The 27,757-nt window shown below is 35.1% G+C and overlaps 1 protein-coding gene across 2 annotated transcripts in view; it reads left to right on the top strand.

Annotated features, from left to right (window-relative positions):
• Positions 1–9,383: 9,383 nt before the first annotated feature.
• SEMA3E (semaphorin 3E) overlaps positions 9,384–27,757 on the top strand; it is a 144,596-nt gene continuing 126,222 nt past the window's right edge. For both annotated transcript variants that reach the window (XM_035549404.2, XM_035549405.2), the window contains exon 1: positions 9,384–10,164. In XM_035549404.2, the coding sequence (XP_035405297.1) occupies positions 10,038–10,164 (127 nt within the window). In that variant the 5' untranslated portion in view covers positions 9,384–10,037. The remainder of the gene's footprint in view (positions 10,165–27,757) is intronic.

Genomic DNA, 27,757 nt, shown 5'->3' on the forward strand with positions numbered 1-27,757 from the left:
AGCGCAACCCTCCAGCCTGTTGAGGTCCAGAATGACATGTATCTGTTGGAGTGAGTTCAGAGGAGGGCCACAAGGATGATCAAAGGGCTGGAGCACCTCTTCTATGAAGACGGTGAGAGAGTTCAGAGAATCACAGAATCATATAACGGATTGGCTTGAAAGGGGCCTTAAAGATCATCTAATTCCAACCCCCCTGCCAGGGGGGTTGCTTTGGATGGCACCCCTTCCTTCTGTTGTATCAGCTATACCACTCAGCTTGGTGTTGTCTGCCAACCAGTCCCTTGACAGACCGCTGGGAGACACCTCTCATCATTGGCCTCCACCTTGATTTTGAGCTGTAACTCGTGCTGTGGCCATCCAGCCAATTCCTTATCCTCTGTATGTATTGGAGAATTTAACCCATAAAATTGGCTTTTTGAATGAATATTTTTAGCATATTCACATTTTTCACCAATAAAATTATAATTTCAGAATATTTGGTGTTCCTAGCTGTCTCTATTAATAGAATTTAAATCAAGTAATTTTACATTACCAGAAAAAGAGGCCATCCAATTTCTGGTATTTTTGGTGATGCAATAATTTGGCTCTGAAACCCTTGGAAAATACTACTGAAGAAATAAGATCTACACAAACAGCAGAAGTGATAAACAGGGATAAAAATGAGAGAATTCTGTGTTTTAAAGCCCAGATGATTGAAGAACTACATAATATTTTAATTATTATTATTTTTAAAACTATATCATAGTAACCGCTATGGTAGTCATGTTGAGCATCAGCTTGCACAACAGCACCAGACCATATTACTTGCTATATTGTAAATCAGGGCTTCCCTCAGGCAGACATAATTTGTATGTCTTTCTGGTTTTGCCTACTTTAACTTTTCTATTTTAGGGAATACACATGTGCTTTGTGTTAGAGCAGGGAAGTCATAGCAGACTAAATGACAGTCTGTGGTGACTTTTCCTTTTGGGTCATGCCCTCCTTTGGTGTAGGAGGAAGATGGTCACTTATATAAAAACAAATTATGATTCAGAGAATCCCTACAGTGGGATTAACCAGAGAAGTGTGGTTTTCAATATACCCCCATGAAGTCCCAATATAAATAGACTTGAACCTGTTAATTAATCAGCTCTCTAATCCTTGCCTTGTCTATTACGTACAAAGTGGTTTAGTTAGTTTAAAATAGACATGGTCCTGAGCTACAACATTTATAAGATCATAACATCTAGGGGTGGAAAGCAACTAATACATCATCCGGTACACCTCCCCTGCAGGGCAGGGTAGCCTAGTTAAAAAAGACCCAAATAACATGGTTTTAACCACATCCCGAGCCAGCCAGCCAGTCTAACTCATCCTGCTGCCACAGTGCTTTCTTGGATTTTTCTTCATACCTTCCTTCACATAGCTCCAGTCTTGCTTTGACTTCAGTTCAGCTATGGTAGGGGAGTGAACCTTCTTTGCCTACAGGATAGCTTTCTACGTTCACGTAGGCAATCATTTGTCTTCTGTTCACGCTTCTATCTTGATTTCTGTTGTTGTTGTTGTTTGTTTGTTTTCCTTTCATTTGTTTGTTTGTTGTTTTTGAATTGGGGAAATTCAAACTCATTGTATATGAAATTTCTGTATTAGCTAACACATTCTTAGGATTCTTTTTTTTTCTTTTTCTTTTTTTTTTCTCCTCATATTTGGCAATACTACTGAACGTTTGCTATCCAGCTATAATACTGGATTTCTAACTAGTTATTCTAATGACTGTAACCATTGATTTTATATACTGGAACAATGTCAAATTACTATGAAGACAGCAACATCTTAACAGATGAGGGTAATACAATACTTATCTACCCTTAATAATGATATAAATGATCTTGGCAAACAGGAAACAGATTTCCCTGAAATCAAGTATTCATGCATCTAGTTGGAAAATAAAGTGACACTCCTCTTTCTTTTCCTCAAGATGGTAATTTAAAATATTAATTTCATGTTGATTGATACCCTGTCCAGAAACTTGAAAACTGAAGTTGTTGTCTCTTCAATAAAGAAATTGTGTTAAAGCTTCCTTTTTTTTTTTTTTGGGGGGGGGGGTTGTTTTTAAGTGAAAGTTAGTGGTTCAAATAAATATTTGTCTAGACTGATGTCAAAAAAGAAATCCAGTGATGATTCTTTCTTCATCATCATAATAAAGCAGATGGTAAAAAATATGTTTATGGTGTAAGGAACACCCAAGTTCTGAATGCAGAAACAGATCTTTCTGTTTCAACTAACACACAGCAAAAGTCAGTAATTCAATCAGACAGGAAGTTCTCTTATATAGAGATATTCTTGGCTATAAGGCAGCATGGGTATATGTGTGTGCTAAAGCAGTTAAAAAGGTAATGATGGATTTTGGGGGGTTTTCTCCCATGAAGGTGATGATCTAGTTAATGCTGGGATTTCAAAAACCCTTACAAAAAATAGATTTTTCAGTTACTCCCACACTAGGTTCCTCATCCCTTTGAGATGTTTTTTGAAGAATCTAAAAGGTTCATCTCCCACACTTCCAAAGCTGTCTATGGCTGCAGAGAGATCAGCTACTGGGAATCAGGAATTGCTACAAAATACCAGGGATTTGTGTGCTTCAGTACTCAGCATCACAGTACTTAAATGTTAGTTGCCTGACACCAGAAAAGGGATTCATAGTAGGATATATATCTATGAATCTCTTTAAACTATGGAGAAAATTAACTCTCTAACCACTGTCACACAGAAGCATATCAACTAAGCTTCTTTCTGTATTGCAGTCAAATATAGACAGCTCCTTTTCTAGCATGTTCCATATTAAATGCCTGAAAATGTTTCTTTAGATTTCCTTTGTCTTTTCTTCACTTTTTGGACTTTGATGTTGTCACGAGAAATCTAATTCGTTCTTGAAAGCAGATTACATCCTGCTGAGGCATATCAGAGCATATACCAATTTCGCTCTCTGCTTTTCGGATTTGTCATTGTGTCTTCCACTAATAGGTGTAAGCAAGAATACAAACTAAATATAGGTCAGGACATGTATCCAGCCTGATGATGTCATCACCTTGCTCAAGTAGGAATGTGGAATCCATTAGCATGCAATAAAACTGGAACTCATTTTCAGATATTTTGCATCAAAATGCATTTACAGCTGTAAAGCCTACAACTGATTTGTGGTCAAAATGGTTTATTATTTACACTTTCCATTTCCCCTTTGAGATAATAATTACAATAAAAGATGGCCATAGGTTTCAGACATAACATTAGTAAGTTATATCTTCATGTGTCTGATCAAGGAAAGTAAACTTTTGTTTATGGCTTTCTCTGTCAACAGCCAAACCACTTCATTCTTGTGTAGAACAATTAATAGCTAAGAAATAAAACAACAAAATGTCACCTTTAAGATACTGTTCTTATATAACTAGTATGTTTTGTTGTTGTTGTTGTTGTTGTTTAAGTATAATGAAGAAACATCAATCAACTGAAAGCAAATATTTTAAATGTTTTTATCTACACAGTATCCGCATTGTTCATTTGGTATGAAAAAGAGCATCATTAACGTTTTTTTTTTTTAAAAAAGTCCCTCTTTCTAAATTAATAGGGAATATCTGATACTCTTAATTACTTAATGCTAGACTTTTGACCATTACATTCTTACTTCCTTCTCAGTGATCAGTGGAAAAGATGACGTCATATTTCATCTTGGTCTTCAACAAACTAGTTATTTCATTTTTTTTTCTCTTTTTGACAGACTTCAACAATTATTTAGTAGCAAAAATATAATAAAAATACACACCCCAGGGAAATCGATAATTTGACTTTCATCCATAACTAACCATACATATTTCTGTGACCCCTGTACTAATCATAAGTTGGGCACATGGAGTTGATTTCAGGAATAAGATACGCTGATAAGCCTTTTTTTTTTAGTGCAACCTATTAAGGAATCCCTCAAAACGTCTGCATTTGAAGAAAGAAACATTTATTCCACTGTTTTTTATAAGTTAATCAAAGTATGTGATGTATGGCCCAAGTAGTATTGACATTCACCTGTAATTAGTTATAGAAGTGATAGTACAGCAAACAACAAAGTTCCAAGGACAGTAAGTTTCAATATTGACCTGTCAAAACCCAGTCTTCCTGGAATCAAGAGGGAAGTAATTCAACTGAAATTTTTTTTTCTTCCTCCAGAGCATTAATTTACTGTATAATTTTGTGGGTAGTTTGAAGTGCAGGTTCTGTCAAACTCTTTTGCTTAATGAATATTGTATAAATTTGATCTTAGATCAAAGAGAAAACTTACTGTGTATAAAACAAGAGAAACACTTCCCCATCCTGAAGTCATTGCTTATAAACACTTTGACTTTCACATAATGTTAGGATCCAACTTCAGCAGACAAAGGCAAAAGATGAAATCATTTATAATCTGAAAATTCAACATGATGACTAAGTTTTGTTATTATTTCTTACTATTTCCTTGTATCAAACAGGATCTGGCAGCATTCTTTTGCTATCAGTTAACATATCCTCCCTAACGTCAGTGGGGTCATCCAAATGGTTCTGCTTCCTTCTTTGAGAGAGTACTCAGAAGAAATTATTGAGAGATTACTCACCTGTTGGATCATTTTTTTTCATGTTCTTGTTGTGTCTTGTCAGAAATCTTGCTTAATGTGTCCACAGAATTTTTGTGGGTTGATTAGGAGTTAAGAGGCTGCAGCATCCACACCATGCTGATGATGAGCAGTTCTGTGTTACTGTCTCCTCTTACACTCCTGTCACAACAGAGGCTTTCCAATGGAAGCTGGAGCAGACATGAATTCCCACCTCAAAGGCAGAGATAAGACAGAGATAAAAATTGCATGATATAAAGATATTTCCTTCATCTCCCATATCTCAAAGTATTTCTCTGTCATAGAATTTGAAAGCTGAAGTGTCAATAATAACTGTAATGCTCAGTGTATAAGCAGTGACATAAAAAGGTTTGCAAATGAAGTTCTGTAAGAGAAGGATTTCTTTTACTGTCTTATACAGGCTTGTCTGTTAAATAAATGAAAATATGATTACCTGTGAAGTATTGCTACCACTTGTTACAGGACTAGTGAGGATGCAGGCATCATTAATTTTCAGTGAAGGCCACACAGCTCCTCTTGGGATTGCACACCTTCTTTTGATCTGCAAGCATAGTCCAAAGTAGAAAGACAGATTTCCTGCCATGCCTCAGTGTATTGTCTTCAGAAAAAGGAGGTAGCCTTGTAGCTTTCAAACCTGGTTTTAAGTTATGGTTATGGCAATTCTTGGACCACCCTAGTTTTAAAACTTCTAAACATTTTGCTTTATAGTTATAATGTTTAGAATTTGTTACTGGTGCTAGTAGCTGCAGATCTAGTTATTTATATCATGCTCCTGCGTTTACATTTCACTCTATCAGTTAAACTTAAACCAGTTCACATAATATGTCAGAAGAATTTTGCATTAGAATGTTTAGATTTATAGTCTCAGTGACTTCATTAGAATTGTTCTGGATCTACAGTGGTTGCAGCAAATCGAACTGTGTTTCACAGACTTTACATAGCAATTCATAATTAATGTGTATTTCTTTTATTGGAATTTCATACTGTATATACAGAATGCAAATGTACACACAATCTTTATTTCTTTGTTTTCTATTAAGAAATCATGTAGTCTTCTTTAGTAGAGAGTAATTATACAAATTCTACTCCAGCAATCAAGTACAGGATTTGCATTTGAATTTTTAAGTACGTTCTACTTACAGGTTTCTAGGCATGAACTTTTATATATCTGTCAACATACACTTAACTGGAGATTTTGCTACTGAAACAAATTCAGGTTTGACAGAGATCTGTTGTGTTTGCCTTATTAACAGAAAATAGGCAGTAAACTCACCGTGTTTACTCTTCAGAGACCCAGCAGTGTACAACATGCAGGCTCTGCAGCCCTTGGGCATCTGTGTTTGTACTCATCTAAGACAGAATCCTAATATTTGAACATTTTAGTTGCCATCCTTCTACCTACTGTTTAAGGAACAAATCTTTCAAAATACCCCTTGAGGGGAGACCATATGTCTGTTTAATTAAAAAGATACTGAGGCAAAGAGCTTGACTGCCTTGCCTGAGGCCACACTTTTCTGACTTGAAATTGTGTGTACCTATCCACGACTCATTTTGCATCAACATTTTTTGTGTATGGGTGCAGGCTGGTGTAAGTCTTACAGTCCTTATACAGCAATTTTAGAAAAATGAAGCAAGTGTTCTCATCTGGTGAGAACATTCATTTTTCCTAGGAAACAGAACAGTTTCCTGTTTACACTAATATATGATTTTTTTTCCCTTTCTCTTCTTTCTTGTGGGGTCTTTTTCCAGTGCAGTCATCTTTCCTCATGGTCAGCAGCCATTCACTGCTTTTCCATGCCAGCATCTCTTCCTGCCAGCTAAAGCTTCAACATCCAGTAGCAGCTCCAGCTTTTGCTCCTGAACCCTTGCTCTGTTGCCCTTCCCTCCGTGGGCAGAGAAATGAACTTGAGGAACCCACACAGCCCACCCTGCTCGAGAATCAGAGATCTGACAAAACAAAAAAAAAAAAAAAAAAAAAGCTTTGTCCTTGGGCACAAATATGAAAATCAGTTTGCTTGGGTATTTCTGATGCTGCCAGAGCTCTAGCCCTGAGTCACATTGTGTTTGTAGGGAGCCAGGGAGTTATGTAATGGCTGGGGATGTGAGGGGTTTGAAATGCAAGTGAGTGCATGTAAGCTCTCAACAACGGGGAATTGCCCTTATTTGTATGTACAGCGTGTTTGAGTAGACCTGCTGCACCCTTCCTCTTATCCAAGTACAAAATAAGGCCCATGATTTCCAGCAGCTCCATCCTCCCCTTTCCTCAAGTTCCCCAACTAGAAAATAAAACCAGAATTTAAAGCAAAAGCTAGGGAAATAATTTTGAACTCAATGCACTAATTTTGTCATACCACCTCAGGATATCTGAACTCTAAATAATCAGGTTCCTTCAGCATCTACTGTATTAGCTGCATCCTGAGAATATGAATAAATAACACCCTATCACACAGCTTGGATAGCAGTTCTAGAGAGATATGGGGCGTTACACTAATTTTCAGTTTACTCACTAAATATGGTTTCAGTTTTCATGCTTGAGCTTGCATTTGGATTTTTGTAGCCTGTTTGAAAATACATACATTAAATTAGAAAGGGTGTTAATTTTTCCATGTCAGGATCCTTCAAAGCAAAAATGTCATTTGGATTACCTCAGAATTGGAAGTGTTTAAATTTTGCAGAACTACATTTTAAAAGGAATGAGTCTTCTAGAATTCTTCTAATTCCATTTTTATTTGGGGAAAAAAAAAAAAAAGTGAATATTTCTACAACAGCTAACAGAATCACATCCAAAGATATATATACAATTTTCAGAGAGGTTTCCCTGACCTCAGCAGGCACCAGAGCATGCTCATTTACAGCAGCTTCTAATGGTCAAATGCAGCACATTCGTATGCCACAGCACTACAGAAAGGTGCTGATAATAACCCTATCAGATAGATGATAAACTTGCTTGTGCTGAGGTCAGTGTTTGGAGGCAGAGGCATTGTCTTCTCTACAGACAATGTCTGAAGCACGCATGCTGAGCTACTGCCAGACAGCTGGCTCTCAGCCTAGAGAAGAGGAGGCTCAGGGGCGACCTTATCGCTCTCTACAGTTACCTTAAAGGAAGCTGTAGTGAGGTGGGGGTTGGTCTGTTCTCCCACGTGCCTGGTGACAGGACGAGGGGGAATGGGCGAAAGCTGCGACAGGGGAGTTTTAGGTTGAATGTTAGGAAGTACTTCTTTACCGAAAGGGTTATTAAGCATTGGAACGGGCTGCCCAGGGAGGTGGTGGAGTCGCCATCCCTGGAGGTCTTTAAAAGACGTTTAGATGTAGAGGTTAGCGATATGGTTTAGTGGAGTACTTAGTGTTAGGTCGGAGGTTGGACTCGATGATCTTGAGGTCTCTTCCAACCTAGAAATCTGTGTCTGTGTCTGTGTCTGTGTCTACAGCCGGCACATAAATATACAATTTAGCACAACCTGTGATGTGTGTGCAAGAAATAGAGCAAAGAGCTGTGTGATTTAGCTCTTGCTCAGCTCTTGCTCCTCTTGTTTAACTGTGGCACAGTTTCCAACTGTTTTAAAGCTAGCCCAAGTACGTGTACATGACCTGCTGTTGGAGAACTAACAGGTAGACATGACCTCTTCCCCACTTCTGATTATACAGCCTCCAGGAGTCCTTGGGCACTCTCATTGATTTGCTTCTGTCTTTTCCCCAAAGTTACTTTTTTATTTTTTATTTTTATTTTTTTTCCCATCTTAGTAGTTCGTATCTTTCATTTTTCTTGAACAGATCTGTCTTCTCCCATCCATGTATCCTGCCATTACAATTATTAGATTTTCACTATTTTATTGTACTGGATTGTTTTCAGTTTGCTGGCATACAGAAATTTCTTATTAAATCTTTCTCTCCAGACCTCATTATCTTTTGTTGGCTATGGAATTTGTTTGAGTGCATTATTTTCAAATTCATATATTAGTTTTAATTTTTCTCTCTCTGTGATTTTTTCTGCGTAAAACAATGGGAAGTATAAAGACCTAACATGACATTAATGCCCCCATTAAAGCAGTGCAATTGTTAATAATTAAAATACAGCTCACAAAATGCTAAATGATTCTATGCTAGAAAACATTGTAATCCTTCATTAACATATTCCAGAGATGAATCTATAATCTTTATTTACAAAAACTTAGTTTTTGCCACAGGTATATTTCTAATGATGTGACTTTTAATGATGTTTAATTACAAATGATGTGAAAAAGAGATTATGTTTTCTGGTATTTGCTAGTTTCAGTGTAAGAGGTAGCTACCAGATATTTGTAAATTTGATATTATCATGTTGTCACAGCTTTTTGTTTTTTATTTATATTTTTTTCCCAGTGCTGCCCAATCCTACAGACTTTCAGTCCCACAAGTAATTTTACTCACTTGTATAGATCACCTAGGATTCCTGACTCAGATGGTTAAAAATTAAGGTGGAGAAGCCACAGCACAGAACTACATTTGAAAAAAAAATAATAATAATCACAAAACACACCTTTTTTTAAAAAAGCAAAAAAAGATATACAACTTCTATCTTTTTGTTCTGATCTACTTTCTAGCATGCTGCTTAATGACTCTAAGTGATAATGGACTTAAATAGTTAATTCAAGGGTTAATCCTCCTCTAAAACTGGGCTGGGAACAAAAGCTGAAATGACTTTTCAGAAGGGAGGGACAGGAAGAATTCTGACCCTTCTACTGACGCTTTACAGCATGAAACCATGAAGCAACTGAGGAATCAGTGCACGGCACGTGGATTAAAACACTTCCTAGAAGCAGCTAGTTCTGTACATCGCTGCAACCCTCCCTGAACTTTCTCAGTAAATACAGCAGCCTGACAGCCTGGCTTCCCTGCTGGGTGGATCCTGCAACTCCAGGAGGGAATGGCACTTCTTGTTTTTAATTAGCAAAGGTGAAAGGTGAATTAAAACTGGCTGTTTGGCAAGTCAGAGCAAGGGGCTGAGTTCTGAAGAGCACCAAGGAGGAGGGTGCTTGCTTCTTTTTTTTTTTTTTCCTCTTCCCTTCCTTCTCTGAATGAATTGCCTTGCAGGAGGGACTGAAAATACAGCTTCTTCCTGAATCCACAGGCAGAGTTGCTAAAGAGAGCTCAAGACACAACACTGCAGAGTAACGCCTTGGAATGTCCTCGCACGTTATAAACAATTATCCCAGGGAGGGAATATTTTTACATGACATTTGCACAGCTTGACAAACGGCTAGCTGAGGCTGTGTGCTTTTTTGATGAGCGTTGAATTTCCCGTAGAGATACCCCATAAACTGACCAAAGAGAGATATCTAACTGCACTGGGAAAGTAGAAGTGGAACTTGGAGCCTTAAAAAAAAAAACAACAAACAGCAGCGATAAAGTGAAGAGTGCAAGAATTCGATGTTGGGCAGGATGGCATCTGCCCAGGACATTTTAATACTGGCATTCTGTGGCTTGTTACTAGAGTTACCAACGGGATGTCATGCAACAGATACAAGGCAGCCAAGGTTACGTCTGTCACATAAAGGTAGGTCAGTGTGTCAGGTTTTTAAAGACTTTATGTTAATGCAAGTTCATTGACTTCACTGAAAGTATTGCGCTAGGGTTCAACTGTGGTCATTTAACAGAGCAAAATATTTCTCTTCAGAAATCCTGGAAATTATGCTGTACTAAATTGTATCTGTAATCGAGTTTACTGAAATCAGAAAGATTTGAGGCACTTGCAATGACTGATTTTAGGCTATTTAAGTATTTTTCTACCTGAAAATGTATTAGATTTGCTTGTCATTCTGGCTTGTCCTCTGTGCTCTAAGAAGGATGTCTGGTTGCTAATAACATGGAGAAGATAACCTGAAATTATTGCTAAATAAATATACTCTTATGCATCAAGTAATCCTTAAGCAATTGAATGTCTGTTTCACTTTTAGAATTCTATTTATCTACAAATATAGCTAAGGCAAAAAGACTGAATTCCTGTGCAACCATATGATTCATTTTCTAAACTAGCAAGTGTCATCACACTATAATTAAAATGACTAACTGCCAATGTAAGTCTGCTTGCACTTTAACTGTTACCCAAAGTAAAATGTTATTTTACATATGTGTATAGTACTTACAAGCGTCTTTTTTTTTCTTTTTTTTTTTCTCCAGTTTACCTGAAGCCTAAAACCTTCTTTCTCAGTGCCTTCAAAGTATCCCCTTGTTCTGTCTGTCTTGGACTGCATGTGATTTAAACTCTTCCTTATGATTCAGTTTTCATCCTGCATATATCTATAAATACCTGTGCATAACCATGCAATTTCAGTTCTCTATAGCAGTATATACATTTGTAAATGATGTACTTAGAAATATATGACAGGCAGTTATTGCAGTGAAGGTGAAAAAATGCAAGTGCACAAGATAAATTGATTATTGGTGAATCAGTAATGTTTTTGATATTACCTTTTGGGCAAAGATGAAAAGAAAATGTCTTTTTTGCTGACGTTGTTGGGAATGAGAGCATGCTAATTTACTCAAGTACATTTCTGTGCTTATGAAAGTGATAACTAAGCTACATCAGTGTGAAATATATTGGAATACCTATTTTAAGTATGGCTAAGATTAAAAATCTAACATCAGCTACAGCCTCACGTGTAGACAGCTTTAGTCTAAACAAGGTTTAATTGTGTTTTATATAGCAAGCTAAATTACCAATTATAAAGAAAGAAGCTGAATAGGATAATCGGTCTGAATGTCTTGCTAGAAAGCTTTAAGAAATGGGTTTCACTTTTATAGGGCAGTGAAACATATTTTAAAGAAATATAGACTCGTCATGAAAAGCTCTCTTGTAAGTAAACAATTAATTGCTATCAATGAAATAAATGATATGATCTGTTTTAATATATAAATCACTTATTTTTTAACCAATGGTTTCAAAGTATAGTAGGAATGAGTGATAAATTATGATTATATAATCCTCTCACATCTTTTTTGTTGAAAATGTGTATTTGAATGTTGATTTATTAAGACTAGTCATGTTGATTACTAAGACTACTGTTATTACTGATATTTGTTTACTTGTAAAGGGGTCGAGGAGATGAGAAAAGCAGAGTAAATGAGACAAATAGACCTACTGTTATGTTGGTCCAAGGCTCTGGCTTAGCTGCCAGTTTTGGCAAGCTCCCGACTATGGTTCTGCAACTATTAACTGCTTCTGTGCTAACTTGTAGGAGTAATTGTTTTTCCACTGGTTGGAATCAGTGTACATTTCATTGCATACTACTTCCATTTTCTGCAGGGTGCCAGTAATTTGGACATAACACATCATAACTCTGATATTTTCAAGGAGATTATAAAACATCCATTTCTCACTGAGGGCCAAACCTCCCCTGTCTGATATCAGTTTGCCCAGATCCAATGACACAGAAATATCTGTCCCAACCAAATTCTCTACCATGAATACAGACATCACCATCTTATATTTCACCTTGTAGAGTAGCCTGCCACATTTTTCACACTTATGAAATGTGACTGATTTTACAAGCTGTGTTGCAGTGAGTGAGTGCTTGACTACATATCCAAAGCCAAAGGTTATACATGGCATCCCTGCCTGAACCCTGGAAACGGCTCTTGTAATTCTCCCAACCAAAAGAATGTAGCATCCAAGCATGAAGACTATGAGTAAATGTTGCTGTATTCACTAATCAAACAGGAACAGCAGGAGGGTCCCTCATCTTAATTGCACTTACTCCAGAGGGATGCTGCTTTGGGTACCAGCTAGTCATGGGCAGTTGCAAAGTAGTGGTTATGCATCTTCTTCACAAAACTGCTCTAGCCTGCCTATGAGCTGCCATTTTCACACAGACAAGTGAAGTCCATATGTGTAAATTTTCAGGGTGGAGTATACATAAATTCAGTTATATTTTTCACGGCAAAGACCCTGAAACATGAAAGCAAACATGCCTGTTCATTGCCTCCCTTTGTAACTGTGGATGTTGACAGTTAATTGGGATTCCAGAAAGCTAAGCTAGTGCTGACTGATAAGTTAAAAGCTTCTGTGGTGAGTATGAAGAGGTTTATGAATATTAGATTTTTTTAAAGGGGGAGTTTTTGCAACTAGTCCACTTTAAAATCTTGTTACTTAAAAAAAAAAAAAAAAAAAAAGCCAAGTCTTCCATAAATTAGAAATGCAAACATTTAGATTTTTTATAAATTCAGAAATTTCCTTTCTATTTATTTATTAATTTATTTATTGCTTTAAAAAATGATGTTCAGTGAAAGTGCAATGAACTGACAGTGGCTGAGAATTTTTTGCCCTCAATAAACCAATCTTCACCTGCAGTACACACATGCCTTCAAATCCACTGCAACATGATCAGATCCTAACCCTTGTTCAGAGGGGTCACCTGATGGATAGGAATACCACAATCCCCTTGCTAATTAAGGGATATATTGTGCAACCCTTGTTTGACTCTATGGCCATTTACTCAGCTTCAGTGGGAGTTAATCAAAGTCCTGCATTCTTGAACTACTGTTCAGCCTGTCATGTTAATGTAAACTCTAATGGTGATTTTTAGTATCATAGAGAATGCTCTTTATTCACATTAAACTCAAACCTGAGAATTTTGCCATTCTTTTACATGGGGGTTGAACTAATCCTATAACCACCTAATAGTCATTTTATGGTTTTAACTTCATTCTTAGAAAGTTGAACTATATACAAGTCCAGGACTTGGTGTTTTTCCTCAAATCAGCAGCTTTTGTTCACCAGAAAATTTATACTGCAATTAATATAATTTGTGGTATTAGCAGTATGGTCACACTGAAGACTGGTGTTTCATAACGGCCAGTGAAGATCTTGCTTGGGGTAATAATGTACTCCAATGGCTTCATGTTGATTTGTACAGATAAAAATGTGTTATCGCTCACTCAATATTACAGAGAAATAAAGTTTCTACATTATGAAGTTGTAGGTTGACAACTACATTTAAAAATCATTAGCTCATTTTAAGTACAGTACAGGCTCTGCCTAATGAGGTGTTAATGGAGGCCAAGCTTCAGCCCCTATTTTTTACTGGCTGCTGGTTAAATTCTTTCCCAGTATCCCACAGTTTGAGTTCTCGCAATGGGATATATATAATTAAGGTGAAATCAGCACACACTGCATGTTAAAAAGAAACTATTTACATTACAGATTGAAATGGATTAGGTTTCCAAAGGGTAGGAGGGATATATTTATATAAGCCTAGTAGAACTACATTAGAAGCATGTAGGCCTGAAGAGCCTATGAAGGATGTAATTGTATAATTCAAGCCTTACACATGGTTTTCAGTGCATTTCTAAGTGTTTTTTTTTTCTTTTTACTTTTTTTTCTTTTTTTTTTCTGGCTTGTGGATATGTTAAAGAGCAAAGGTAACATAGTATAAAAGTGAGATGTTGAGATGTTGAGCCCCTGTAGCAGTCTGCATAATTTTGTTGCAGCAATGGGATCTGGTATAGTGGGCTTTTTTACCCATTTACATTGCTCTTGAATAACTTGAGGCATTTTGACATTGCCTGATCTCGGGTTGTATAGCTATACTCTGGACACTATTCTTGCCTGGAAAAAGTATGGTAAAGTAGCATTTCCAGTCCAAAAATCTCCCTCTTGCTTGCTGTGAGCAGTGCTTGGCTCTGTTGGACCAAAGCTGCAGCAGGAAGAAGGTTCAGAATCAATTTAGAAAGAAAGAATCTGGATTTAAGCAATTTATTCTCCAAACAGAAATATTTCAAACAATAGCAGCATATGATGGAGGAAGGGAGAGCTGAAATGTCGTGGAAGAAAAGTGATGCTCTCTGTGTTCATACACAGATTTTAATACACAGAATGTGTAATGTAAGACAATACATAAGAATTTTGGTCTGTTAGGTCTGGCTAATCATCTTTGAGGAATGCTGAGGTCTGCTACAGTAGAAAAAATGTTTCATTGCCATTTGCAGGAGACAGACTTTCATCATGCCTACTTTAACTTTCTTGATAATTGTAATTTATAATTAATTTTACTTAAAGTATATTAGGATATTTCTGCAAATTTTATTGATTATAATTTAGTTTCTCTAATCCAAAATTTACTCACAAAAACAAATTTGATTTCAGAGAATGGTTTTGCAGTTATTGTAGCAATGTCTTGCTATTCATTATTCTAGTCATATAACTAGGTATCTTCATAATATCTTACTGTGTCGGATCTCTAGTTAGATGACAGCAAGAGTTACGGAGGGACTAATGACTACAGTCAATAATAAAAATGTAGGGAATTTTTAGACAGTCATTTGTGAATTCTGAAGTAGGTAAATATACTTAATGCACATATAGAATTTTCAATTAGTAATCACCTGGCCACATAAACCATGGCTAATTAATGACTAACCACATAATCCTAACTGAATCATGACTGATTCAATTTCATGCATGAAAATGTTTTCTATTTTAACAGCTTTCATTGCAATAGAAGTTTGGTTTTGAATGATTATTAAAAATTAGTTCTCCTACCAAGAAAAGTTCAAATGCAAGGAAGATTCGTACTAGATATAAATCACCCTGAAACTGTACCAAAATAAGGATTTGGTTTGTGATCTATGCTTCCACATAGTCTGGAGAAGTCTGTACAAAATAAAGTAGATAGAAGTTGTATTATGTGCATGCACATATAGATGTATTTATAAAATACGTGTATATATATGTAACAGATAGATACTTTTTTGTTTGTTTCTTATAGTAAATTAAAGAACAGTGTAATTCTGAGGGTTGAGGTACTAAAGGCCTGTATTATGGCTCCAGGTCTACAGAATGTGTTTGGGTATAAGGGCTGATATTACAAGTGTTTAGAAAAAAGCATGTGACAAACAGTCTCTTTTAACCCAAACTCTCAAGGCCACATAGAACTCTATGTCAGTACAGGAATGTCTTTGGGAAGGATATACAGATATCTCAGAGCCACTGGTGGGGTAGAGAAGAGAGCTTTTGCAGTCCTTCTCCCACTGGTCATACAACTGATTCTTTACCCAAGCTTTAGGTTTATTATTTATCCAATTCACAAGAGGTGACTGGCAGCAAGTTCAGGAGCGCTTCCAAGTAATCCTAGATGGACTTGTTCACCAAGACTGGAATTTTTTTTGGCAGAGAATTCATCCCAGTTCCTTTCATAACAGCAGTTTCTTGACAAAGTCTTCTGTAAGTATTACCGTAGCAGAACTCGAAAGTGATAAGCAGTACTGCTGTGGATGCAAGAAGCAGACTGTTTGCTACGTAACATCAATCACTTTCCTGGTTTTATTTTAAAGGACTAAGTGCCATCTGAAGGTGCAAAACCAAAATATCCTGCGTACTGCTGCTTCCATAGAGCTACCTCCCTGCTTTCAAAGTGATAACACCATCTGCTATTTTTAACTCTTCATCATATATTATACTCATCATTATTTAATAATAAATAAATAAATAAATAAATAAAATAATAATTACATTTTACTTAAATGAATGCAGGATTAATGATGTTTGTATGATTTACAGTATGCTGTGCAAGGGTGAGCATTGAGCATCTGTTTCAGGTCTTTTGAGAAACTTTGGGTCAATAAATATTCTAAAACTGTGCAATGGGAATACTAAATATTATTAAAACTGCTGTCCTGGTCTTCTTCGTGAAGCTAGGCAAATATGAGGAAGTTATAACATGCAGTCAGCATTAATTAGAAGAAAAAAAAAAATCTCTTAAAGAAATTCGTAGCCTACAGCAAGAAAGATAAAAATCTGTTTTACAGATAAAACCCACTTAACTTGAGTATACTATTTGAAATGCTTTCTGTTGGATAGTTAATGTTTGTTATTTAAATAATCCATTAAGGATTCATGACTGAACATGAAACAAAATGCTAAATGAAGATAAGAGTTAAAAGATTGTATTATAAAAAATAATAAATCTATAGTTTAGTTTTAATTCCAAACTCCTGTGAAGAAAGAATGTTAAAGTTTTGAAGAAACAATATTTGAGTAGTTTTTAAAATAAATTCCATCTTTACATTAGTGGAAACTGTGAACTCCAAGATTCAGGTAGAGAAACTGAGTTTACACATAGATTAAAGCAAATAAAAACATTGATTCTCTCAGAGCATGGTTTCAAAAACAAATGTTACTAACCTATTGTTTCCTCTTTTCTGTCATCTCATACAAACTGACAAACTCATTTTTCCCTTCATCTTGTTTTTTCTGATCTTCCTCAAAGCTACAAATTCTGATTTTGGAAGAGGTAGTTCACCGTGTTAACCAATTCAGTGTAATGCTGATATAACTGTTTCTCTTTTAAGCATCTTCTGTTAGTTTTGATGAAACTATAAATCAGTATGTTTTTTGCCCAGGCTGCATACTTTTGGCAGACTTTCAGAGTGGTCTAAAAACTTTTATTTTCAAAACAGTATAAAGCAGGACTGTATCATTATGTATTCAGCTTCTAGTCTTACCTTGTGATGATTTCCACGCTTACAAAAATCAACTAAGTAGTTTTAGATTTTTTTCGACAACTTTACAAATACAAGGAATGGTTTATCTGTTTTTTCTCAGGGTTTGTCCATGATGTTTCTTGATGCTAGACATTTTCAGAGGATTTGTAAACTGCAACACATTACAATCAGGCATCTGGATACACTGTTTAGCTATGCTGCTCTAGGTGAATATATCATCTTAGTAATGCATCTTTGTTTCTCTACTAGTCTGCTCTCATTCTTATTTTACCTGTAATTTGCAGGAGCTCTGGAATACAATGGTATGTCAAAGGTTCCATTTACAGTTTCTGTGCAAGTATGTACAGGAGGTCCATAACCACAAAGATGTCAACAGAGTGATGCCTGCCAAACATCCTGGCCTTGGCATGACACACAGACTGTGTGTGTAGCCAACAGCTGCAAAATGTGGATCACTCATATAACGAAAAAAAAATTTGATGGAGTAAGTTGAATCTCATCTTTAAATTACTTTTTATTAGACTCAGGTAAAAACAGATAATTGGTAGTTGTTTTTGTCATGTCTTGTTACACTGTCTCAATATAGAATGTGGTATGCTTTATTACCTCTTCTGTCAATCAGTCTGCTCAAGTCTTATTACAGTCAATGAGGTTCTTCCAGTTATAAGAAATGACCTAAGACTTGTCCTTGAATGAAATGTAAGTTTCAGATGGAAACTTCATTTGCTCAGTGCAAGTGCCACTCTCTATCTTATAAATTCACAGTTTAGTACAAAATCAATGAAATGTACTAGGAAAGACCAATACTCTCTGCCCTGCTGTCTTCCATGGAGAAACTCAGTGTCATAGCGAGTGTAACTCTAGTGCCTGTCACTGGTGGACTTCTAGCACTAACATCTCCAGTATCAAGGAAATGAATCAAAATTGGATTTTTCAATGCTTTTGTAGATTAAAAAGTCAGCACAAAGGAAACCCTGGAACAGTCTAATGGCAAAGACTAATCTGTCATAGACATGCAACATTTAGTTTCTAAAACCGTATTACTCTTCTTAATTGAATTTGCTTGAAATGAGCTTTTGTATCAAACCTAGGCACAAAGGATATCCTTCCAGTCTGTGAAGGAAGGTTGTATGATAGAAATGAAAATTTAGTGCTTTGCATAGCCAATTAAAACGTAGTTGTAAGTATCCCTATAAATATTAACTATCCAAAATAAAGAAGAAATAAAAGGTCAGAAACTTCATTCTTGGGGAAAAATAAATAAATCCAATCAAACAAAGCTTGTTAACCAGAAATAAAATCACTTCTCGTATTCCTTGGGCCTGAGCAGAAGATGAGCAGAAGATGTTCATCATTTATAAGAATTTAGTGACAGGCAATATATAGTCCTCTTTAGACTGTGATTTGGCAGTGGCAGCTAAGAGTAAAATAATGTTTATGATCTTTGTGTAATCATGTTGTTGTTAATATTTCTACTTCATCAGTACTGAAGATTTTCAGGTTTTAGGAAACTCATTCTTTCTGTTCAGCATGCAAATTCTATCTTTTGTTTCTATTTCTTTAAAACCCTCCAAATATATTTACTTACAAATTTAAAAGATTCTTGGCTGGATCCCTCCAGCATGATGATGGCCTTTTTTTGGCAAATTATTTGCAAAATATTTTTTTAAACCAAGCAACCTCTTGTTGGAAGGCAGACATTCAGTGAAAGAAGATGTCACTCCTCTTAATGTATCTATTCTGTGTTTATTTTTATCTAAAGGATTCCTGACTTCATACTGTGAAGCAATTGAAGCTTCTGTAGGAATTCAAACAATGGGCTTTTTACTGTTGCTAAGTTTGCTTTATAGGCTTTTCCTTACAACACTTTTTTTTAATAGGCCTAGTAAAATGGTGAATGCAGCTGTAAATATACCTTTTATTTGTTGATGTGTAATAAACATCACAGGGTCTTTTCTCATTCTGATCTTCCTGACACTGGTGAAAGAAAATTGTACAAAATGAATGAAAAGTGCTTTAAACTGATTGCAGAAAACAATAGTCCCCAAATACCTTAGGGTCAGTACCTTGTTTCTTTTTTTAACAGATAGTTTCTCCCAGCAGTGTTACTAAAACTTAATAATAGTAAAAGAGCAGGTTGTTTGATGCAAGGGATTTATTCTAGATAGCACTATTCACTGGGGTCATCACTGAAGGTCATTTTTCATCCAGAAAGCTAAAGGTTAGCATGTGTTGCTTAATTCCATGAGCTCCTGCAACCCTATATTTATGATCAGGCAAAGTGCTTTCCTGTGGATGTGTAGTAAAAGACAAGAGTAAAGGAAAATACAACCATTCCTTTATGTATTAAATATTTCATCTCAGTTGATTAAGAATGATATGATGCAAAGCTTGAAAACATGTGTCGTCTTGGAGCCCAGAAATATGTAAGCTGTCTTAGAGATCCTGTTAAATTATTGCTGCAAAAATGCTTTGTCTTTATATGCCTGTGTTTACATGCAGTGAGTCATTATTTTCTCTTCTCTGCTTATCTTAGGCAAGGCCACATCCTTCTGTATATTTTCAGGTTACACAAGCATCTGGGATAGTAGTTGTTTCTAAATACACTATTGAAGAGGTGTTAAAATTTTCAGCAGGTTGAGCATTTCTTGTAGTTCAGGAACAGGTTGTAAACAGTCCCATGTTGTGTATTGATGCCATCGTATTCCTTATTGAGTGGCTGCATGTTTCTGTGGGGCAACATTCAAATAATATAATGTGTTACTTCATTTCTAAAATACTTGAATTCTTTCAGATAAAATGCTTAACATTTAGAAGTTAAAATAAACAGTCAAGAGTGGTTCTCCAACAACAGCTTTGAAAGCAGTACTTTGTGCCTAAATTCAACCACTAAATATAGGAAACTTTTACTACAGAAATAGAATAGAGAGTTTATTTCACTGTTACTAAAGACAATGGCAAACCTCCCACAATTTCTATGACTAAAGAGTTGACAGGGTATTTCCTTGTTCCTGACCTTATTTTCTGAAAGAGGTGATTCATTTTGTTGTTGCACTTGTCCTGGACATGTACTTATGACTTCCCTGAGTACAGAAGGAGAATAATAGTCAGCTTGAACCAGAGGCCTGACTTAACACTCAGATAAAAGTAGGTGAGATGGATTTGGGATGAATGTTTGATGACAGATATAGGATGGTACACATCCAAGGATAAAACCCTTTAACTGAGAGTGACTTATTGTAGAGTTTACATGCAGTACAATTGTCTTGACAAAGTATAAATTAAGATATTATTACTAAGTACTCTGTCTTTAATCTAATAATGACCTGGAACATGAAGACAAAGATGTAGTCACTTGAGCAATGACTTGAGCAATTTAAGCAGCTACTGAATCTGCTGGACACAGCTATCTCTGGACCATAGCACTGGCTCAAAGGTGTTCTGCATCTGTTTCAGTGCACAATATCCTGGCTTAGGTTAAGCAGATTTCAGAGCAGCTTAAGCTAAACTTGTGCACTTCATATCAAAATGAACCCCTCGCAGCTGCTTGCCAGAGCTCAGCTACTTTCTAGCCAAGAAGCAGTAATAAACAGTGGTTATATAAAAGCTGCTTAAGTTATTTCCGTGACACACAAACTGCCCTTATAAACCATATTCTACAACTTTGATCCTATAAATACTTGATCATGTGTGTACATTTAATTGTACAAACGCCTCCATTGACTAAAAGTTAAGTTGGTGTTTGTTTGCAAGATCAAAGTCTAAGTCCCAGATTCTCTGTGGCCATCCCTGTAGTGTGATTGATTGAAACCAATCATGTCAAAAGTTCTATTTTGCCCGTACCCCAGGCATTACAAAGCAACATGAAACTTTGATGATTTTGATTTATGTCTATAATTTCACTTTCTATTTTGCTCTTTGGTTAAAAAAAAAAAAAAAAAAACCTTTTATGAAAAGGCTTAAGACTTACAATTTGCTGTGCTCTTTTGTTATATGGAAAGTGGTATTTTCAGAAAATGCATCTTTGTGGATTTTATAGAGCACCATAATAAGTGTGGGTACTTGTAATTTAGAATTGTGAATTAGATGTTACAAGTACTACATGTGATCTTTTTTTTTTTCTTTTTGACACAGAAAAACTCCTTACTTTGTTAGAAAATGAATCAAATTATTTCATAACGTCAGGTTAATGGATTTGTGTGTGTCTGTGTGAGTTTTCACATTTACTGCTTTAATCTGCAGTAAAACTCTTGAGCTGTAAAATTAGCTCTCTGGGCTCTTAAGAAGAACCTTGTACACAATTTAAAAGTAAAACAACAGCAACAACAAAGGTCATAACATGAAGATTTGAAAAAAATAATCACTGATGTTTATTTATTCTTGTGAAACAACTCCTGAAGTGTGCTGTGAATTCGATAGAAGCATAGAAACACTCAGTCTCAATATCATTGAAAGGTAACAGAGGTCCTGCTATCTGATACTATTGGCTGGGAGTATTGCAGGACCCATGGGGAATAGCTGAGTGTTATCATGTCTTAGCATGTTTTATATTTTAATTGGCAATCTGTAACTTAACACAACATAGATTTTTATTCCACGAGGAGAATGTGCCTCAAAGTTTTCCTGAATTAGGCATACACCATGTGACTAGTATTCCTGGACTGATAGTCCTGCTACAACTCTATTTGGAGTGGTTTGATTTCTATGTCCGACTGTTTGCAATGTGATAGTAAGTTTTTACAGCTGTGGATTTCTGTACAAACTCTGTCTCAGTGGTTTTGCTTTATAAGTGTTTGACCCTTCAGTCTGCAAGGTCTACTCTTGGCAGACATTGGCAGAGCTTAGCTATTACAACATTCACCTGAGTCCTATACTTATTGTTGTAACTGCATAACAGTAGCACAGGGTAATAACACATTTCTGTCATTTTGGAGTTCTGCAGTTGCTTTCACACTGCTTTCTGCAGTTTGCTTTCAAATAATGCTTTCATTATTTTCACAATAATGTTGATACTATTCAGTCACTGCAGGATTGTTTACAGACATTCAAAAATGCATCTGAGAGCAATAAAGGGTGGAGGTGGATCCCGAGAGCTGGGCTTGCATAATTGGATTGGAAAGCTTTCAGACTGGCCTCAGCGTCGATTGACAAAGACTTGTTTTGGACTGAACAGTTCCTAACCTAAGCAGTTACTGATTTTCTCTGTTCTTTACCATACTGAAACGGTCTGCAATTTTCTTCCCTTTATCATTAGTTTTTCTAGTGTCTCCACCTAACAAATCACTTAATGCTTCCACAGTCATACTCATCTTTCCACATTCCTAATATTTTCTTACTGTGGCACATCTAGTGGTAGACCAGTTACTAAAGGTAGTAACAATCTCCCCCTCGTGTAACGTTCACCAGCATTCCTGGAACTCTATGTTCGTTAACTACTATTTTGATTCCCCAGGTGGACAAAATGTAAGTAAATTGTTTCTGCTTGTGCTGATTGACCAAGTTTACATACCCTATTTGACCAATTACCTAATAATTGGAATAATTGGACAATAACTTAGTTCTCCCTTTTGGTTAAGGAGCTAATGGAATGTTTCCACTTCTTGACTGCTGATTTTCATGAAACTTAGAGGAACTTGGAGGAACTTAATGTTTATAAACTGAACTTACTCCCCTCCATTTTCCCAAGAAATGTTGAATTTCTCAGAGGGATCACAGGAGTCATAGGGAAAAAACTGACCACGGACTGTGTCACCAATGGGTAGTGTGATCAAGAAAGCCTCTTTTTCTTAGGAAATTAGATTTTTATTTTTATTTATTCATCACAAGGGAATCAAACTATCTTTACTATTACAGAACATCATCCTCTCCATTAGTCCTTCTAAATTGTACTTCTGTGGCAAAGTCAAATGTCAATTCAGTATCAATGCAATTATCTTTTGCCATAGTTCCTATGAAAATTTCAGTCTTCTGTACTGCAGGTAGCTATTCCTAGGTAGTCCAGCTGCTCAGCAAGCCCAATTTAGGCTGAAGATATTTACTTATTACATGAATTACATGAATTAAAGGCACTGACCCTTCTTTATTAAGGGTTAAATGGATTAAAAGTAATAAATACGTGGGGTTTGGTTCTTAATTTTTTGTCTTTTACCACTAATCAGGAACAGTACAATAAATCAGTATTTGGAAGTGATTTTCCATTACATTCCCTACTTTCAGGAGGGTCCCAACCCCTCCCTCTGGAATTTGGGCATTATCTTATTCCCACATGAATTTGTAGATACACACGTTTCCTACATAGAGAGTATCAAAGCCAGAAGCTAAGGAATGAAGAAGACAGACCAGACCAATTTAATGTTGAAGAAAATCTAGAAGAAAAGAACACAAAAATTCTATATGGCTGTGGAAGATGGAAGAGCCCTTACTAGAGAAATAAATAAATAAATAAAATAAAATAAATAAAATAAATAATAAAAAAAAAGACTGGGAATTTTACAGAAGAACAGATAACTAGCTTAGTGACATAATGCTCTGTCTAATCTAAATCTAATCCAAAACATCAGGATCAACTAGATTTTATGAAAAGATTTTGTAATATAAATGGTAAAAGAGAGCAAAACATGACCAAAGTCTTATCAGGCTAACATCCAGCAAGTGTGTAGACAAGCAAAATTAAAAGCAAAATCTATAGTATTTGAACATATTCTCATTAAGGAGTAATAAAAATATTTTTTGTTTATTTTGTGTTGTCTTAAATGGTGTCAACCTCAGTTCTGAATAATAAACTATTAATAGATTGTTTTATGTTGTACTGACAAGCAGTAGTATTTATATGTAACCTCCAGAGTACTTAGTAAACACAACCCTTTATTATTATACTATATTTATATTATGCTTTAAAGTACAGCCCTTTATTTAAAGGATTTTGAGATATTAAGTCAGATAAATTGTGTTTTAAATGCATCAAAAAATTCTAGTGTGTTGATCGACCCATTTTTTCCTTGGTCTGCTGTAATGTTTTCTTCTGTTATGTTCATCTAGATATTGTTAATTAACTTCAGTTTTGCAGATAGCTTATTGAATGTTAAAGAAAACTTGTTGCCTTAAAATTCCTGAAAATATTAGTAATACTTTTAAGGAGAATATGACGTGCTGTCTTTCAGTACTGGTCTCCAAAAGAACACTTATTTTTATGATCAGTTAAGTATTTAATCTTAAAATTCCATATGAATCATTTGAGTAATGCTGAGACTTCCCTTATATACTAATAAACTGAACTTTAGTATTTTTCTTTAAAGTCGTAGGTCCTGAAATTCAAATATTTTCAAGAATATTAGGATTACGATATAATGTTTAGAGCTGCAAAATATTCTTGGAATCATAAAACACAGAAGTGTTAAAAAATGGGTATTAAATCAAATAGCCTTACTTTATTTTTTGAAATATCACAAATTTTTCTGGAAAGTCTGATCCCCTATTCTAAGAATGCCCAATTCTGGCAAAGTTTTTTTGTTTGTTTGTTTGTTTTATGAAAGTCATTAAGTAATAATAACCATTTTCAATAATAACATTATCAGTGTGTTTAAGTCCTACTTTTTCTCTAGGATATAGTCTTATAATTATTAGTTGAAACAAGTTAGTCTTAAACATGTATTGGCTTAAACTATTGTGATTGAGAACAAATGTAAGGAAATTATGTTCTGTTGCTCAATTACAAGGCAGCCCAGGTTACACACACGCCCGTCTGGAGACTGTTTATCTAGTTTTCTGTTTGACTAATCATTCTTCAGATTTCATCATAGCTTTGCAAATCATGAACACAGAACTCAGGAACACACTCAGCTTGTAATGGCTTAACGAGTCATGTGGTAGCTGGAGAACTGAGTGCACATTTCTGGCCTTCAGCAAATGTAAATTCATGATTCCAAGTTCATGGAATCATTGTAATTTGGGACCAAAGTCATATTACTTCGATTCTCAGGCAGAGTGGAGACAAGCTTCCAGTTATCACAAGTCAGATGATCCATGTTAACTTGTCATCTCATCATAACTTCATCATGAATTAAACAATCATCAGTTCAGGTCATAGCTGGTTCCCTTCTGCTGGCCTCAGTAGGCTGATTCTTTTTGTAAATGGCTTCTGCCTGAATCAAAAAAAAAAAAACAACATCTAAGACTCCTGCAAATTTGCTTTGTGGTTTGTTTTTAATTCATTTCCTTGAATCTCCAAGGTCCATGAATACGTATGACTGGTATCAGTAATATTCAATGTATCAGTAATACAATGTTTATGTAACTTCCAGCTAGTAATACAAGGATTTAACTTAACTTTTAAATTATTTTCATCCTTTATATTTTTTGTGCATGTTTTTATTTTGCTTTTGAATCTCTTCTGAAGTTTCATATCATAAGTTTAATTTTTCTCTCTCTGTCTCTTTCTTTAAATATATAAATATATATATTTCCTCTAATTCTAATGTGGTCATTATTTCTTAATTTTGCAATTATAACTACTTTTTCATTTTTTTGACTAGCATTTCCTTTGATATGCTCCAAAATAAGCCATTTTCAAGAAGGAATCATTTAAAATGCAAAATATAACTTCTTTAAACTTTTTCTCTATTATGCCATAATCAGTTTACGAAAGAGATGTTCAAGACATTTTCTAATATAATGGTATTCTTTTGTGTGGCCTCATTGTTCCATCCAAGACCCCAGTCTTAATATTAATACATTCTGTTTAATATATCAGAATATATTAATATTCTCGTCAGTGGAAGTATTAAGTACCATATCTACTTCTCTACAAACATCAGTTTAAGAAACAAATGCACTTCATATGCTTTACAATGCATTTACTTTGTTTCAACAATCTTATTTATTATTTACAGACTTTAATTTGTAGATTATAGTTATGTTTCATTCTTTTGTTGCTTGAGTTTCTTGTTCAATTTTTGGGTGCTGCGAAAGAAAAGAAAGTTTTTACAATCTGATGATTACCTGTTCTGACTGATTTTCTTGAGTGAACCATCTTTATTGTCATATTCAAATATGAATTTGAGAATACAGAAACTAACTGCTAAATTTTAAGCTCAAGAGATAGAGATTTTACTTTGAATTGCTAGTCCAAGTTAGTGTGAAAGAAATCAATTATTTTCATTGAGTTATTTTATGTTAACTTCATATGCTCTAATCTTCTGGAAACTATCACCTTCCACTTAGGGTCTTTTTTAAAGAGATGAGCAGATTTACAAAATTTAGTTTTTTGTTGTTTGTTTGTTTGTTTTTAATTGGAATATATCAGATTTCGTAAATGTAGTGACTGAACCCCAACATTGAATTGGTATGGCAGCTGCATCCCTAATAGTTTGATGGACAAAAGACTGTACGTATTAGAAGGCCTTAACATCTTTCACACTATTACATCTTTTATTTTCCTGTAGAGAATGCAGAAGATTGTTAAATTGTTCCTGAATAGATCTTGATTGTTTTGGAAAATTATTTATGTAACTAAATAATAGAAATAGTGGAAATAAGTAATTATGTTTTTTCATCCTCCTACATCAAGCACTTGTAGGGTTAGTTTTAGTTGGGTGGGATAACCTGCATATCCTTTTCCAAACTTTCATGACTCTAATTGTTATGATTTGTCAGTGTCAATGAGAGCAAAGACATCAAATTGTCGGTCAACTGCAGAAGCAATCAATAATTGTATCCAGTGTGCATTTCATACGACTAGTAGTTTTCATGCTATTAACCTAGTTAGATAAGGAGAATCTTCTACAAATTTGCTGACAAATTTTTCAGTTAATTAAAATTTTCAATCTGAGAAAAGAACATGTCTGTTGATAATGGAATTTTATATCTTTTGGCTCGCAAAACTGCCAAATTATAACAGCAATCATCTGTGTTTTTTTTTTTTTTTTTTTTTTTTTCATTTGATCTTTTAAACTTCCACTAAAACCTGAAAAAATCCCAAAGAATTCCGGTAGCAGTAAGTTGTGTGTTAACTCTGAGACATGTACAAACACCTACTAAATAATCAGTTAAAATTGTTAAACTTGTGATTTATGACAAATACAATCTCTCAATTTGCAGTAAATTCCTGGGTAAAATTTATATGTCTAAATCAATCAACTGTATTTTTGATGTATTTTTAAGGTTATCATGAGTTTTACAGCAGATGAAAACTTTCTTCTGTCCTTGGAAAATCTAGAGTGAGAGTCACATGGTCAAACAGAACGATAGATCATTCATGACTACTGAATAAGTGGCATGTTTTTCTTTTCCCAAGCCAATCATTTCTTAATTGAATGCTTTTTTGTATCTGTCTCTGTGTTAAAAGCAGACATTCCTTTGGATAAAGATTTTACAATGATGAATGATGATATAAGAATATGTGGGATTTGTTCTGAGTTGTAAAAATCAGATCATAGTAAATGCAGTAAATATCTGATGAATATTGCATTGTATTATATGTAATTTCAAGATTAACCTGTCTTTCAGCTCATCAGCATGACCAGCTAGTTCTCAAAAACAAGACCTGCCTACATATATGTTGCATCCGTGTTTTTTTTTTTTTTTTTGTATCTATTAAGGTCAGTTGAACAAGATTTGATATATGTATTGCATGCTGAGGCTCGAGTTCAGTT

This window comes from Cygnus atratus, chromosome 1 (assembly GCF_013377495.2).
Source record: "Cygnus atratus isolate AKBS03 ecotype Queensland, Australia chromosome 1, CAtr_DNAZoo_HiC_assembly, whole genome shotgun sequence".
NCBI lineage: Eukaryota > Metazoa > Chordata > Aves > Anseriformes > Anatidae > Cygnus > Cygnus atratus.